Genomic DNA, 17,684 nt, shown 5'->3' on the forward strand with positions numbered 1-17,684 from the left:
GATCCTCACATCAATACTAGGAGTTAGGTAATATTTTATAGTTGAGGAAACAGAGCTGCAGACAGTGGTTAAGAGACCTATGCAGAGTCATATAGCTAGTATGTGTGTGAGGCTGGATTTTTACTCAAGTCTTCTTGACTCCAAGTCCAACATTCTATTCACTGAGATAGCTAGCTGCCATTACAAGTAACCTAACATCAAAGTTTGAATACATACTATATATAATGTATAAATGTAATATATGATAGGATGAAGGGAGAATGCATATGTTTCTAAAATATGCTCAATAGAATTTCCAAAGAAAAGAGGAATGTTAGAGCTGATCAGTTTGCTATTTGTATCTTAAAATAACATTAAAATGAAAAGGAAGTCCCAAATATATCAATTACAGTCCTGTTCAATGTGACTAGATGCCTTGACAGCAAAGATTAAAAGCTATCTCTGGCATTAGCACTAAATGCATATGCAATACAGTAAATGCTTCTTTGTGCTATTAAGCAATATCCACTTATTCTTTAATATTCTCTAATACCTTATGCTCAAACCCAAGGTCATAAATTAGGCAGAATTCCCTGACAAGTATTGTCTGCTATAACTAAGAGATTCTGTTTCATAATAAAATACCACATTTGTCATTTGAGATAAGTACTAAATGATATTTGAAAAGAATTTATATGGTGTTAAACATATGGTTAGTCTTAGAAGTTTTGTGCCATTTTGTATGAAATTAGCAAAAACATTTGCACTTTTAATGCCATAGCTGGAGTACCAATCTTCTTTCATTACCAATAACAAAAGATATCCCCTGCATAGGGCCCATTAAGCCCCTTGGGGTGATCCAACTGTAAACATTTTAGGAGGATTTAAGACAGCTTAAACATACGGGAAAAGCATAATCTCAGAAGTAATTTCTATATAAGGGTCTATTAATTTTTTAAATAACCCAGATAACATTTATGGACAATACCACCATCTAAAAGTGTGCCTCTCTTGTTGATAACCTACACAACGAATAAGGTGCAGCTACCCTACCTCAAGCTTTACCTGGTCTTCTGTGGCTGAAAACAACAGTTCTTTCTAGCTTAATTTACTTCCTTACCAACAGTGATGAAGTCTGTCTCCCATTGGGATAACCCACCATTTAATTAAAGGCACATTGTTTTCTTTCATGTTGTCAAAAACTGTCCCCAAAGAGATGCTGTACTGGCCTAGTAAGATAGTATTCTATCTTTATAGTAAGAAGACTAAATCCTTTAATTCAACAAGCATTTAGTAAAGATCAACTATGTGCAGGGCACTGTGAAAGATACTGGGATACAATGATTTTTTAAAAGCTCCCATCCTTCATGGAGATGGGGGTGGGAGGACGCAGTATATACACAGATACATAAATTTCAAGTGAAATTTGTGCAAAGTAGAGATTTGGCCCTATATTAAAGACCTAGGAAAACTTTGAAGAGGGAGAGAGCAGCTGAGGGGATTAAAGGAAGACTTCACTGAGAAGATGAACTGATCCTTGAAAAAAAATTAAAAAAAATATGAATGATGACAATGAGGAAGGATTATACTTCAGGCATGAAGTAGGATCTGGTTGAATACCAGAGGTGGAATATTATGTATAAGAATTGATTAACAGTTGTCATCAGTATCAACTGAAATAATATTTGTAAAGCACTTAGCACAGTGCCTGGCACATGGTAAATGTTGTTGTTGTTATTATTAGTCATTTGCCTGGAATATAGAGGACTTGATGGGTAATAATACAGATGTCAGGAAAGGTAGATTATGGCAAGATTATGTCAAGTTTTATATTTTCTTTTGAAGATAATAGGAAATCACTGAAGGTTTTTAAGGTGGGGAAAACATAAACAGATCATGTATAAGGAAAGGAGACACTATGAAGCAGCAGTTGCAATGTTGAATTTGAAGTTTAAACACTAGGGTTCAAATGTTAGCTCTGCCCTTTCATTATTTCTATGGTCTTAGGCTCTTTTCTTAGCTCTTCAATTTCCTCGTGATAAAACAAGAGATAGTAAAAAGCGTGGCATAGGAAATCTATGTTCAAATCTTGCCTCTGAAATATACAGTCTATGTGACTTGGCAATTCACTTATTCAATCAGTGCCCCAGGTGACTCTTAGTAGAAAACTGAAGAGCAGGAGCTCATCTGGATGGATAGAGGAAGTTTTCCCACAGATTCCTTCCATCAATAAATCTCTGATTCCAAGATTATACTGGTATCACTAGGTGGTCCAGTAGATAAAGCACCAATCCTAGAGTCAGAAAGGCTTCTCTTCTTGAGTCAAATCTGGGCTCAGAAAGTAGCTGTGTAATCCCAGGTAGACCATAAAGTTACCCCTGTATCTCATCTATAAAATGAATTGGAAAAGGAAATGGCTTATCTCATCTATAAAATGAATTGGAAAAGGAAATGGCAAGCCACTTCAGTGTCTTTGCCAAGAAAATCCCAAATAGGACTGAAAATGGTAAAAAAAAAAAAGAACAAGATTATATTGACACTTCTGGACAGAATAGAGTGGAGAGGTTTTAGACTGGAGGTTATGAGACTGATTTGGAAGCCCTTATGATTGGGTCCTCTTGAACTAGGATGATAACAATATGAATGGGAAGAAGAGAACAGATGCAAGAGATGTCATAGGGATAGAACTAATGGAACTTGGTTAATCTTTAGATGAGAAAGAGGGAGAAGGAAGAATCAAAAATGACCGAGTATCTAGGAGAATAGTAGTATCACCCCCAAAAATGTGGCTGGGAGTTTGTCATAATTCATTACTATATATCCTAAAGAACCTTTGTGTTTATGTTATTTTATTATATATAACAAAAATATATTAAAATGCTTATAATGTTAAAAAATTAAATTAATAAGTTCTAGTTCTTAACCTGTAAGTATTTATATTTATGATGCTAACAAATAAAACAGATCTAAATACATATTGGTGATGCATTAACACTCATAATATTTAGAAAACTATTGATATGAGACCTAAACATCAAACACGTTTGATAGCATTCCTTTTTTGTTCTAGTACCTCAATATTCCTCTTTAAATGACTAGAATGAAATAAACCTCATAAGAAAGTCATTGATAATGTATGAAGAATCATAACAGGGGAGACACTGTATATCAGGCTTGACTAAGTTGTAGAGAGAGAAAGAAGGAGGGAAGGAGAAGACAATAAGTACTTATAATGTGACTACTCAGTGCTAGGCACTGTCATGTTTTACAAATATATGATCTCATTCAATCCTTATAATAATCTTGAAAAGTAGGTGTTATTATTACCATTTTACAGTTGACACAAAAAGAGATTAAGTGACTTTCCCAGGATCATACAACTAGTAAGTATTTGAGACTGCATTTGAATTCAGGTTTTCTTCACTTCAGAACAAGGACTCTGTCTACTACACTACAGCTTGAATTTGGGGAAGTGAAATTCAAAGCTAAATTATCAGTACTCTGACGGATTGTTCCTTTTGAGTGATTATGAATGCATTTCTGAAATAAGCAGATTGCTAACTAGTTCTGCTCATCACAAAAACAACAGCAACAATAGTTGATCTGTTTGATAGATGAAGGAAAAAGAAAGAATGCAGACTAGGAGGACTTAAAGGTAACAAACACAAGGAGTTAATGCAGAACTCCTTTCACAGGGCACAGCTATTTCATGAGTGGTTTATTTCCTTCTTATAAGGTGGATTGCTTTAACATTACATAGTTGATAACCACCTGGAGAAGGCAATGGCAAACCACTCCAGTATCTTTGCCAAGAAAATCTCAAAAGGGGCCAGGAAGAGTCAGACACAATTGCAAAACGATGAAACAAAGTTGAAACCAGCCATATTATACCTGCCCTCACTAACACTTGACTCAAAACCTTAGCAGTACTAGCTTTCTTAAGTGAGAGAATGATGGCTAAAATTCCAATTTGAATAGTCATTATCAAATTATTTGAGTAAGGAGAAAGGTGTAAGAATTCTCTCTTACCAACAGAAATTTCCCCAATCATAACCTTCTTCCTAAAAAATCACTATGTTCAGAAGATAGGATTCCCTAAGAGTACAAAGGAACTACTAAAAGACTAAAAATCCAGTGACCTTCACGGTATCTTATACTAATGTTTTAGCCATTTGTAAAGGGTCTTTATGATATTAGGTTATATTTTTAACTGAATTTGGCTGTCTCACCTCAAAATTTTACTGTGAAAATTGGCCAAGACCTTTATTAGCCAGGACCCAAGGAAATGGAATCCTCATTTAATACCACTTGCTTGCTATCCTCTGCTGTTTTGAAGGAATAAATAAGCAACAAAATAAATTCATTTGAGAGATTCAGAAAACAGCTTTATGTAGTGCCCAGAATTTTATGCTAGGTGCAACTATTGTGAAATTCCAATAATCCAAGCCTTTGAATGGACTTCAGTCATCAAACATTCAGTTATATACACAACATACGGCAAGAAAGAGAAATAATATGTTTTGTAAAGTTTCTAACAATGAGGGATGAAACAAAAAGACATGTTTAGATAAAAATTAATCTGTAACTCAAATTAGCCCCAACACACTATTCCTTAAAATTCCACTAATATTAATTTTCCTATATCTCCAATGAGGAGACACTGACTATAGAACTAAGGCAAACTTAAGTCACATCAATGAGCAAGTAGGACTCCACAGTTAAGCAGACCACTCTCTGTGGTCCATACAGTGAACCCATTTACTTAGGGATATTGACTGTGTTTATCTTAAGTCTTCCAGATCATAGAACATGCCTATATAATAGATGGATAAAAGAAAGCTGCTCTTTCTTCTTGTCTTGTCCAGAACAAATGGCCTCAACATAAGTCCACATTCATTCTCTAACACCAGGGTTACCAAGGATGCCAAATCCTTGCTTTTAAAAAGCTTGTCTTTTTCTCTCAGACAGAAGAGCTCTGTGGTCTTTTCTCTTCTATCTAACGCCATGTCCACATTTCTCTGTTTAATCCAGTCCTTCTGTAAACAATGAACTCTCAGGCAGTTTTAATTGACTCAGGGATGTTACACTTCAATTTGCCCTCAGTGCCACTAACCCTTCAACTGTCTCCTTCATTAAATGTCAATCTGCCCAAGGAAAGTGTGCCATTTCTGTAGGACCTGTTTTTATGGCTCACCATTCTCTCCATTAGTGCATGTGTGTTTTGTTTGAGCATCAAAAGGCCTTACCTGTTGCCTTTGCAACTTCTGCAGTTGTCATGTTTTGGAAACTGGAGCTCACTTTGAAGGTCACTGCTGGTCCCAGCACACTGGAAAAGATGATATCAAAACCAAAAGTTCATAATTGAGCCCTCCAACATTATGCCCCTTTCTTATGAAAGCCAGATAAAAAACATTGGCATATTAAGTGGAAAGTATCCAGGGCCACTGCAGGACCTCCTTTCTGACTTCCCCTGGGTTTTCTATTTCATAGGCAGCATTACTCTATGTTCTCCTCTTTATGCAATTCAATCGATATGCTTTCCTTTACAAAGCACATGCTTCAGTGCACTTATCTTTAAAAAAAAAATTCAAATCAACCCCAGTAACCCAATCATAACAAGCAAATGTCTGTACAATATGGAGGGGAAAATTGTCACAGAAACACATTTCAGTTTTCAAGTTCCCAAGGGATTATAATAAACATTTGGATCCTTAAAAAATACCAAAACAACAAAAAAATGAGAAAATTTACCAGAAGTCATTAGGACTCTTCACAGTATGAAGAGATCAGACAGGCAGAATGAATGCTAAGCAGGAATAATCAAATAAGTATGAATTCCCTAAACATCATGTTGCACACTGGCTTCTCCAGATCATTTATACCAGGACCCCAAACACTTTAGAAACAAACATAATAGAATTCTGTGTTATCCTAAATCAGAGACCACTGGTGATTCAAGACCAGTTTTAAACAAAAACTAGATCAGTGCTAAATTACCTAAACCTTCCTTTTAAAGAGGGTTACTTAGTTTTTGATTGAAAACATACAGATTCCTACCTTTATAGATTAATCTGTGATGGAGAAATATGTCTGAAATCAGTCAAAGAACTGGGCAGTCCCATAGAGAATACCTCTTACAGGTCGATCATGGTGAGTGTAGATCAAGCCTGATTGTCATGCTACTCTCATCACCAACAATTCCCCCTAATAACATTATGCACTGTCATCATTTGCCACATAAATTCAGCAATAATAAGAAAACTTTAGAGAACTAAAGGAAAAGCTGGAGACTCTTTCCTTACAACATGTAGCCTTATCATGCAGATGAAATCCATAGCCCATCAAGTTTCATATTTTGTTTTACACATTAGTACCTAGAGACATGGGGACAAAAGTAGTAGTTATTTTCCATGGCATCACCCTCAAAGATATATGATCAACCCATCTATCCACAGGCATTTATCAGGCTTTGCTTATATGAGAAAGGCAAAATAGAAAAAAAGGCAAAAATAGCTCTTGTACTCAAAGACATCAGACTGGAGAGATGGCATGTAAATATTGAAGTTCATGTAAGATAAGTACAGGAAAAAACCACTACAGAAAGGAAACACTAGAGAGAAAGAAAACAGGAGCTGGATAAACTAGGAAAGACCTTATAAAGAAGTGGTATATGAGCTGAATCTTGAAGGAAGCCAGGTATCCTAAGAGGCAGAGGTAAGGAAGGAAAACTTTCCAAGCATGGGGGATGACTAAAGAAATTGCACCGAGATGGGGATAGAATGTCATCTTTGAAGAATAGAAAACAGACCAGTAGGTTTGAATCACAGAATGAGTAGAAGGGAGTAAAGTTTAAAAAAAGTAGAATGTTAGGAAGGAGACCTAGTGGAATATAATAAATACGGGGATGACATTTTCAGATCTACAATTTAGAAAAATCTCTTTGGCAGCATTAAGTTAAAGGATTTAGAATAAGGCTTAGGTTTAGTGCCAATATGAAATAAATGCTTGTAGCGACTTCTCTTTTCAGTTTCCTGCTATTAGAAAAAGTGTTATTTAGGGATAGGTTGAATGCTTCTATTTTTCTTTGATGTCCTATTACTTAGAAGCAGGATAAAACAATATTTCATTTACTTTTCTTTTTTAAAATTCCAAATAATTTTCAAGACAGCCTAGACTCATTCCCAGCTCTACCAACAGTATAGGAGTCAAACAATTTTCCCAGAGCCCCTCCAACGCCATTTTTCTTTTCTTCACTCTTTCCATTTTCCAATTTGCTAGAAGTGTGGTAAAATCTCAGTTGTTATAATTCATATTGTTGTTATGATTAGTGATTTAGAATAATTTTTCATGTGTTAAGTTTGAAATTATTTCATAAGCACTTTGTTCACATATTTTGAACCACTGATCTTTTGCAAAAAGGCTCATATATTTATAATCATTCTATGTACACACATATAATATTAGACCATTATCAGAAATATTTCATGCAAAAATGTTTTTCTCAATAGCTAGCTTTGATATGTATAAAAACTTCTTTTCATGTAATTAAATATTTGTGTTCTCTCTCTTTTAATTGTTCTCTCCTTTTTATTAGGATTTTTATTTTAGATATTTTTGCAAAAATGCCATTCATTACTTCTCCTTTTTGCTTTTTTTAAATATGACCCTTTATATTTCGGTCAAGGATTTGAAAACTATTGTAGCATAGGTACAGGATGCTGCTTTAAACCTATTTTTAAAAAATTCCTAAATTTCTCTGTGGTTCTTGTGCAGGAGGGAGCTTATCCCAAGTAGTTTACATCCCTGAGTTTACTGTCACTAAATTCAGTTGTGCCTGATTCTTAACTTATCTAATCAGTTCCACTGATGTTTGTTCTTTAAACTAGAATGAAATAGTTTTGATAATTACTTCATTATAAAATAGTTTGACTCCAGATTCTATTATCTCCCTCATACTTTCTTTTCTACCCCTATGCACTGCTGCTATTTTTCTTTATTCTAGACCTTTTGTTTCTCCACCTGAATGGTTATGAATTCATCTAGTTCTATAATATATCCTCTTGTCAGTTTGATTTCCATAATACTAAATCTATAAGTTTCTTTAGATAGTACAGTTATTTTTATCATGTTAATACACCTCAACCTTGAACAATAAAAAGCTTTTCAATTAGGTACTCCTTTATTTATAAAAAGATATAAAAATGTCACATCATTTAAAATCACTTTAGTCTACCTTAGAAAATTGACTTGCAGATATTTTCTTAATTATGTGGTTATTTTGAATTGAAATTCTCTTAATGTTATCTCTTGCTGGTCTTTATTAATTAGATACAAATGGTAATGATTTTTGTTATCTTAGTTTGTATCATGATACTTTACTGAAATTATTACATTTCTCATATAGTTTATTTGCAGATTCTTCAGAGTTTTCTAAGTTATCATATCACCTACAAATTGGGCTAATTTTGTTCCATGTTAGGTAATATTTACAAATTTTCCCCCCATCTTGTTAAAATAACTATTCACAAAACTAAGTGAAATGATAAGGGGAAGAAAAAACATCCTCATTTTATCTCTACATGTCCTAGGATATCTTTATTTATTTCTTAATAGAATGAACTACAACAACAATAACATTTATATAGCACCTAGTAGGTTTTAGACATGGTGCTAAGATTTTAAAATTATGATCTCACTTGATCTTCATAACTCTGAGAGGTTTTGTTCAGTCATTTAAACTCTTTGTGGCCTCATTTAGAGATTTTTTGTTTGCTTTTTAATAGATACTGGAATGGTTTGGCATTTCTTTTGCCAGTTAATTTCACAGATGAGAAAATGGAGACAAATATCGTTAAATGACTTCCCCAGGGTCACATAACTAGTGTCTGAGTTCAAATTTGAACTCAGGACTTACTGATTCCAGGTTTGGCACTGTCAGTATCCACATTTTACAAATGAGAAATAGAGCCAAAAAAAATGTGACTTGTCCAGGGCCATACAGCTAGTACATTTCAGAGTTCAGTCTTCCTGACTCCAAACTCAGTTCTCTATCCACTGAACTCCCAACCTGTCTAGTAGTAATACTAGCTTTTGGTTTTAGACAATCTGTAGATTAAAATGGCTTTATTATGCTTTTGCTTTTTAGGGTTACTGTATTTTATCAAAGATCTTTTCTATAAACATAAGAATAATTATGTGTTTCTGGTTGGGTTTTGTTTTTGCTATGATTACATTAAATGCTTTTCTAATGTTGAATGATTCTTGCTACAAATCCAAATCAGTCATAGTAAATAATTTGGGAGATACAGTGTTAGTTTTTCCATTAAGATTTCATTTTAAAATTTCTTTACCAATATTAACTAGAGATATCAGTTTATGATTTATTGTCTCTGATTCATCCCTCCCTGGGTTAGTTTATGATAATTTCTGTCCCATAATGAATTTTATAGTTTTCTTCTTCAATTAATAACAATTTATAAGATTATAAGTATTAATTGATCTTTTAAATGGTAACTTTGAATGTATCAGGGTTAGGTTCACTATATATATATGGCACACTTTGGTAGTACTTTTATGTTTTCTTTGGTTTCATTTTCAGAGATTAGGTTGCTTAAGATGTCTTTTATGTTCCACTTGAATACTTCATATTTTTGTAGTTAAACATTTTATTGTAATTTTTCAGTTATGTTAGCATGTAATTACTGATTTTTAGGCTACGATAACTTTTTTGTTTTCCCTCTGATGTGAATTCATGATTTTTTAAAAATGGAACCTTGAATTTCATCTCTTTTCTTGGATTAGGCAAGATAAAAATATATTAATTTTAAGGTTATTTGAATGAGATAATGAATGTATCTAAAGAAGCAAATTAAAAACAAACAAACCAACCAACCCTTACCCAGTATTGGTTCTAAGGCAGAAGAGTGGTAAGTGCTAGGCAATGGAGATTAAGTGATTTGCCCAGAGTCACACAGCTAGGAAGTGTCTGAGGTCAGTTTTGAACCCAGGACCTCCCATCTCTAGGTCTGGCACTCAATCCCCTGAACCATGTAGGTACCCCTTAAAGAGGCAATATTAAAAAGGCATCATTGTTCATTTTCATTGCCATAGGTGTTAATTCTTCCACTACTTAAAATTGTACTGATTTTTATCCTTGTACTTACTTGAATTGAATTTTTTCCTATTTAGATAAACCCTTCCTCTCCTTTCCGTAACACTACCCCCATTGAAAAATAAAAAAGGAAGACCCTAATAGCAAACACAGTTGGTGAAAGAAGTTTCCTACATTAGCCATGACCAAAAAAAAAAAACCCAAAAAACTGTGTCTCATTCTTTACCCTTTGTCCATTACCTCTCTGTTAAGTGGCCTATTTCATCATGAGTCTCTTAGATTGGATATGGTCATTGCATTGATACTAATCATTCTTATATTGTATACATTGCTCTGCCAGTTCTGTTAACATCACTTTTTTATAGAAATCTTCCCAGATTTCTCCAGAATCATTTTTTTATCATTTCATATAACAGAAAGTATTCCATCACATCTATATTCCATAATTTGTTCAGTCATTTCCCAATTGATGGAAATGTCCTTAAGTTGAATTCTTTGCCACTACTATGATATTTTCCTCTCTCTAGATTTTATCCTCTTTCTTCTATCTCTTTGAGTAGATACTTAGTAGTGGTATCACTGAATCAGTTTTTCTAAATGGTCAAAAAAGATTTTAATGTTATAGTTTCTATAGATTTTTCTTTCCATTTTATATTTTTCTCTTTTAATTTTCTTTTTGTGACTATTTTACCTTTTTTAATTTGTAGACCGAGTTTTTTAATTGGTTACTCAGTTCACAAACCCCCTTCTTTTTCCACTTTCTGATGGATGCTTTAGAGAAACAAATTTTCATTTGAAGACTCACCACTTTAAGTGCATCCCCAAAGTTGTGGTACGTTGTCTTATTGCTATTCTTTTTTCTAACCTGCTTGTTAATTTTTTCTATGATTTGTTCTTCGACCTATTCATCATGCAAGAAGTCATTACTATAAGCTTTTTTTTTTCTTCTGATCCAGTCAGCTTGTACTAATGTCCTGTCCCCATTACCATCCTGTTCAGGACATGTGTTACCTTGCTTACAGCCCAAAATTTGGAGAATGGATGAGAGCTCTTTGTACTAATCTACCCTCAGTTTTAGATTGCTGGCAGTTGTTATTTTTTCTCTCACTCACATCCCTAATGCCTAGCTGTTCAGTGGAAGAAACACTTGAATATTTCCACATATCACTTCAGATTAAGTGCCTAAAAGAGACAGGGGTTAGGTGGAGGAGATTGCAAGCCCAGGAGGCAACTCCAATTGTGAAGGAAAACCTCTAATTCAGCTGCTGTGAGAGGGTTGTAGTAGCAGATCCCAAATGATCACACTTCCCTGAACACTTCTGGTTTACTTGGAGTGCAATGGATTCAACAATTGCCAAAAGGAAGTTGTCACCTCTCTTGCCTCACTGCATGGAAGCTTCTAATTCTCCATTTTACATTCATCAGGAGCCCTAATTTTTAAGCTAGTCTCCTGGTCTATTTAGCAGGTACCTTACAGGCTCAATCAAAACCATTCAATAATTTGTTTAAAGTAATTCAAAATAAAATGTGAATGACTGATGGTATGAGAGATTTGTTACCTTCAATCAATTTATCATTAGTGGAAGAGGAAATTTTTGACCAGACAACTACTAAACACTTCAATCTCATCACAGAGTCATATACAACTCCCTCCCCTCATAGACAAGAGTCATTAATTTAGCAGTCTGCTTAATGAAAATTTGCCACCGGCTGATTAAAGATTTTGATCTATAATGTTAAAAATGACCACCATATGGAATGTTGGCCTTGGAAGCATGAAGACATAGATTCAATTCTTCTTTGGATACTCATAGTTTCCAGGGATTCCTTGGTATACTTCATTTTTAACTAACTCATCCATCCATTTAAACTCCTATGACCAAGGTTGAACTCTACAGAGATTCTTATTCAGAAGGAAGATCAAAGCAAACTATTTTCCCCTTTATTTGTGTATGTTTTTATTTTTAGATTTGGTATTATATGAGTATTCTTTCACAATATGACATATATGGAAACAGGTCACATTTGTATGGCCCAGATCAAACTGTTTACCATTTCAGAGAGAGGGGAATGAAGGGAAGGAGGGGGACAACTTAGATATTATAACTTTGAAAAACATATTGTCAAGATTGGATTTAGCTATTTCCTGATTGTAACAATGAAGATACTTAGTTTAACAAAATCAGGAATGTCCTGGGAATTTTAAATTACTCCACCCTAGGGGAAGATAAATTTGTAATCTCCTGATTGAACAATGAAGGTATTTAACTCTTACTTTATAGTGAAGCTAGAACTTTAAGTCTATTTTAAGATCTTAATACAAAAAGGTGTTAAGTAATTATAAAGGTTAAATTAATCACAAAAAGGTCAAGTATCTTCATACAAAAAGATAAAAAATGTCAAGTAACTAACAAAAGGTGAATTTAACAAAGAAATGTTAAGTAACTCTAAAGATATAATAAATCAAAAGAAAATGAGAACTAAAAGTATGGGCAGTCCTGGAGAAAAGCCTTTGATGTCATTGGTAGACATGAAAATTTAGAGGAGGAGACACAAGGGTGATAGATCTATATATTTGGATCACTTCCTCTCTCTGGCACCCTTTGCTATGGAGAATTGGCTGATAGCAGCGTGCTGGCCTTTTGGCATTTTAGCATGTCTACAAGCTATTGTCCGTTTCAGTGGTGAGTTTCTGGCTGAGTTTCCCTCCTTTAATTTTCCAATTTTATCCCCTTAGAAGCCTCTAATCTTCTTCAGAGACCTAGATTTGGGGATTTTAAAACTCCCCTGGCACAGGTCAGGCAGGAGAACCCTATATCCTCCTTCCTCCTTAAATTCCCTCCCTCTATATTAATTAAATTACCATAAATTTCCAGACTGACTTGGGTATTTTATTTGGGATTTTCCCCAGCGACCAATTAACTCTGGATTTTAAGTTACAGCCCTAAAATTATCTTTACAATATGTAAAAGTTTATTACATATGACTGAGAAAATAAAATGTCAAATTTATTTTTTAAAGGATTCTTATTTGGAAATATTTTCCTCTCTGGGGATAAAAAATACTCAACGGAATCTAAGGCATTAAAGTATATAACGCAAAGGTAAAAACAAAATGTGTAACCAGACAACATAAGTACCCACCAAAACATGATGTTAATATAGTTTTCACTATTTCTTCCCCAATATAGTCCTCTTTGGCTACCTCTTCTTGGTCTTGAGCAAATAACCCACAAGCTCTCAAACTTTCTCTGAAACAAGTAAGGCTCTGAGTATAGATTCTACAGATCTTCTTGGAAGAGCACACTGGATAAATTTAGAGAGGCTTATCACGCTGGCTGCAAGGTGATGAATTTTTTAACCACAGCTTTGATCAGAGAACATGCTATAAGGCAGTTGCAAACTACATTGTTGAAAGGAGTACTCACACTGATCAAATTATACTTCCATTAAGTATGAAGTATTTAGTGTGCATAATCATGATGCATTGTGACACTGAAAAAATAACATGGTTTTGAACGGAAATACCAAATTTTTCATGGTGTTCAATAACCACAAACTACAAATGGAAAAAACCCAATAAGTCAAGGAAAGTTTAAATGTGAAAATGGTTTTGACCTGGCAAACCCCGTGAAAGGGTTTCTCCAGGAATCTGTGGACCATATTTTGAGGATTGCTGGTACAGATGAAGGCTTATAGGATAAGATCTAAAGAAAACTGAAGGTTTGTCTATAGTATGGCAGTCAGCAGTGGCATGATAGTCAACCTTTTTTACATAAAAAAAAATTGATTTTAGTTTACCTTAAAAGAAAAAGTGTTCAGAAGAAAAGATGCCATATTTTTCTGTCCTGGTCTTACAACAGCTGGAGCTTGCAATTCTGGGCACCACTTTGAACAAACACAGCACAACACATTTTAGGAAGGGCACTAAAGCATGTCCAGTTGAGGTCAACTATGATGGCAAAGAGCCATTCATAAACAAAGGCAAAAAGAAACCATTCCATATACATATCAGCTGAAGAACTAGGGAAAGTTCAACTTTTAGAAGAGAAGATTTAGAGGGGATTTGATATCTGCTTTCAAGCATTTAAAGGGCTGTCATATGAAAGAAGAATCTAGCCTATTTGGTTTTGCCCAGTGAGCATCACTAAGAATAATGGGAAAAAGTTGCAGCAGGAAAGATTTAAAGATTTATGGAACTGGACAAAAGTAGAATAGGCTATTTCATAAATATAGTTTATTCAATGGAAATAATTGAGGGTTAGATCATGGGAGCAAGAGTAGGCACACCAAAAGTTTTGTATGTGATATATGAGACAATATAACACAATATAATATATGCAATGAATAGAGCATTGGGCGTGGAGGCAGGAAGAACACAGGAAGACCTGAGTTGAAATTCAACTTTAGATCTTTAATAGTTATATGACCCTGGGCAAGTCAGTTACCCCTGTTTTACTTCAGTTCTCTTACCCATAAAATGAACTGGAAAAGAAAATGGAAAATTACTCCATTATCTTTGCCAAGAAAATCCTAAATGGGATTAAGAAATGTCTGACAGAACTAAAATGACTAAATAAAAACATATAAAGTGGTAGGGAGAGGAATGTGTATATATTGGGTGGAATGTAGGGTAGCTTCTCTTTCTCAAGCTGAAATCAGCTCTCTCATAAATGGGTTTAAATAAGAGCCTTGGTAGATTTCCAAGCACTGCTTTCTTCTGTATCCCTGGCCTCTAAAACCTAAAGTGAAAAGAGGGTAAAGAGTGGAGATGATTTGGGGAAAACAGACAAGGGGCTCAAGCCTGATTCCTTCTTAGAGGAAGATTTAATAAGGGTAGTATCAAAAAGGGTATCTGGAGAGTAGGGATTTAGTTCCAGCTCTGTCCCTAACTAATGGTGTGACCTTGGGAAAGTCTTTTCAGTTCTCTAAGTCTTGATTTCATCATCCATAAAGAGAGAGAATTGGACTAGATAATCTCTGAAGCTCCTTTTGGTCCTGTGATCTCAACTCAATGTGAACTCAATTCAAATTTAACACACTGCCAGTGATTGTGAATGTGAAACTGTATCCTAGCAGAGAGAAAAGGAAGGAAGGAGGGGCAGATGAGTGAGGGAACATGAAAATGCTACAGGGATAATGGGCAAGAATGAATCAAGTCAGAGAAACAGAAACCACCTAGGGACACAAGCAATGATGACATCCCACATTCCTCTCCAAACAGTCACCCAAACATCTGATGGCCACCCCCTCACAAAGTGCCAACACTTGCCCTCTGACTTTTCCCCAATGGCATTTCAGCTGGATGCACAGGAGCTGCTTGTGCCAGGCAACTCATAAAAGGGGGGGGGGGGGGGCTATCTCACCAGGGGCTTCCTAGCATAAAACACTCAATAAATAAACATTTCAGAGAGAGTGACTGAACCCCAGGGATTCCTGCGCTGCACATCCTCAGCCGGAACATGTCAGACCCCTAAATAAAATGAGAATTTATTTGATAAATATTTTTTAAGAGTGCTCTAATGGGTGCCTCAGTATGTGAAAGGGGCGTAAGCTGTACAAATGAGCCTACAACAATCATGACAAAAGAACTCAAAATTAGTTAGCAGGGATCAAGACGGGATTAGCTTTTCTTCTTCCTTTTTTTTTTTAAATGATGCTGCCAAGTACTCTGGAGCCAAGCTAATATTAACTGCATTTGTCTTTATATCCCTAAATAGAGAAGCTTACTCCAATGGCATGGTTGTTTACAGCCGTTTGGTGCAAACAAACAGCTTTCTCTAAGCCCTAGAGATGTCACCAGTTATGGCACGTTCTCCATCCTTAATGGGTAGGTTACATCACAATCACATTTGTCATGCTGGAAGAAAGAAAGAAATACAGTGGGGGGAGGAGGGGGTAGAAAGAGGAAGGCTGACCAGCTTGGTACATCAAAGAAAACAATGAGAAGAAAGTTTGGGTCTCCTTTGCAGGAAGCAATATTTAAAATGTCAGATATGGCTCTCCATTTAGCTTCCAATATATAATTCCAGGGAGGAATATGGACAGTTGTAGGGGGGGGGGGAAGGAGGGAGCTGGGGTGTTATTTTTTTTTTCAGTCCTGTCAATAAAGTCATCCAGCATGTCCATCCTCCTCCTAATCCTTTCTGATTACTGATCCCCCCATAACACTCCCCCCATCCCCCCTCCACCCTTTTCTAGCAAAGGTAAGCAAAATCCAGTTTGGTGAGTGGCACGTAAAGAACAATCCCTGTGCAAAGTGGAACGTCTCCTTTAATGATCTCCTAAATATATTACTTGAAATTTACAGACTAATTACCCCCTCTGTTGGATGTCAGAACTTCTGCTGGTAATTTTTTTCTTATTTCAATAATGTTGCCTTCAGCCATAAAGTCATCGTCGATTCCCCCCACAAAGACATTTGCAGCATATTGCAAATTGTTACCCTTATGTGCCTCAGCTTTTGATTCTGTTTACAAGAGATGAAGTAATTACAGTGTTTGTACAGAAATAACTCGAAGGCTGATTGTGGAGGTAATGGCACTGGCGCCCACACCCCCAACTTCACCCTGCCCAGAGCCTCCAGTCATCCATTAAGCACTGCAGACAGGGTCCTGGGGCTGAGGAGGGAAAGCTGAGGAGGGTGGGTGGGGGATCATGAGAATGAAATATTTCCTTTCTCAGATGGCTTCCTCCGCTTCTGGGGCTTCAGCCTTATTTGGTCCTGCTTATTAATAAGACAATGGTCCAGCCGGCAGCCAAGCAACTTGATCAGTGGCCGGGTGGCCACATCACTTGCCAGCCTGAGGTCAAAGCGATGTTTACGAATGACGGCTACCCTTACCAAAGCAGGCTCCGAGCTTGGAGCACGTCCGGTCCCCAGTTTCTCTCCAGTGTACTCTCCCATGTTACTTTATTACACAGCGGCTTGCAGTGGAATACAGTTGCAGTCTACCATACCCCCTAGTGGAAAATAATTTGAGAAACAAGTGCCAGTGTGAAGCAAAGAGGAAACAGATACAGGGCTGAGGCTGGGCTGGGGCTGCCTTTTCTTTGAAGAAGAGTCTCTGTTGTTAAGAGCAACATTTTCTTAATAAACTCACCTCACCCGGATGGGTAAGTGGTGAAGCATCGCTGTTTGGGAATGTTCATGTTTGGGAAGTTATGTCTGGGCGCACACAAGTAAGCACACATGTGGTATGTTTATTTGCATATGTACACATCCTTTCCTTGTATTTATCTGTGTGTGTGCCAGTGTGCTCTTGTATACGCAGTGTTAAAAAAACAAACAAACCCAAAAAGCACATTAGTAATGTTCCAGAAAACCAAGCCAAGTAAATTCGGTAGTTGTGGAGATAATTGTTTTTGTGAATGTTCAGCAGGCTTGAACAAACGCCTTGAGGTGTGTACATACCATTCTGTGCTTACTACACCTAGGACTAAAGCAACACATCCACGTTCACCATTCTCATTACTGCTTTTCTGGAAAAGCCTTAATAGGCAATTAAAACCAATGGACTCCAAAACATATGAAATACCGTAAGATGTGGCCAGAACACCATTGAAGTCAATCTGGGACCCTGTCCAAAGGGATT

At 35.9% G+C, this 17,684-nt stretch overlaps 1 protein-coding gene across 3 annotated transcripts in view; it reads right to left on the reverse strand.

Annotated features, from left to right (window-relative positions):
* PTPRN2 (protein tyrosine phosphatase receptor type N2) overlaps nucleotides 1-17,684 on the reverse strand; it is a 1,540,336-nt gene that overhangs the window by 755,246 nt on the left and 767,406 nt on the right. For all 3 annotated transcript variants that reach the window (XM_007504686.3, XM_056800889.1, XM_056800890.1), the window contains one exon: nucleotides 5,226-5,305. In XM_007504686.3, the coding sequence (XP_007504748.1) occupies nucleotides 5,226-5,305 (80 nt within the window). The remainder of the gene's footprint in view (nucleotides 1-5,225; nucleotides 5,306-17,684) is intronic.

The sequence above is a fragment of the Monodelphis domestica genome, chromosome 5 (genome assembly GCF_027887165.1).
Source record: "Monodelphis domestica isolate mMonDom1 chromosome 5, mMonDom1.pri, whole genome shotgun sequence".
In the NCBI taxonomy this organism is placed as follows: domain Eukaryota; kingdom Metazoa; phylum Chordata; class Mammalia; order Didelphimorphia; family Didelphidae; genus Monodelphis; species Monodelphis domestica.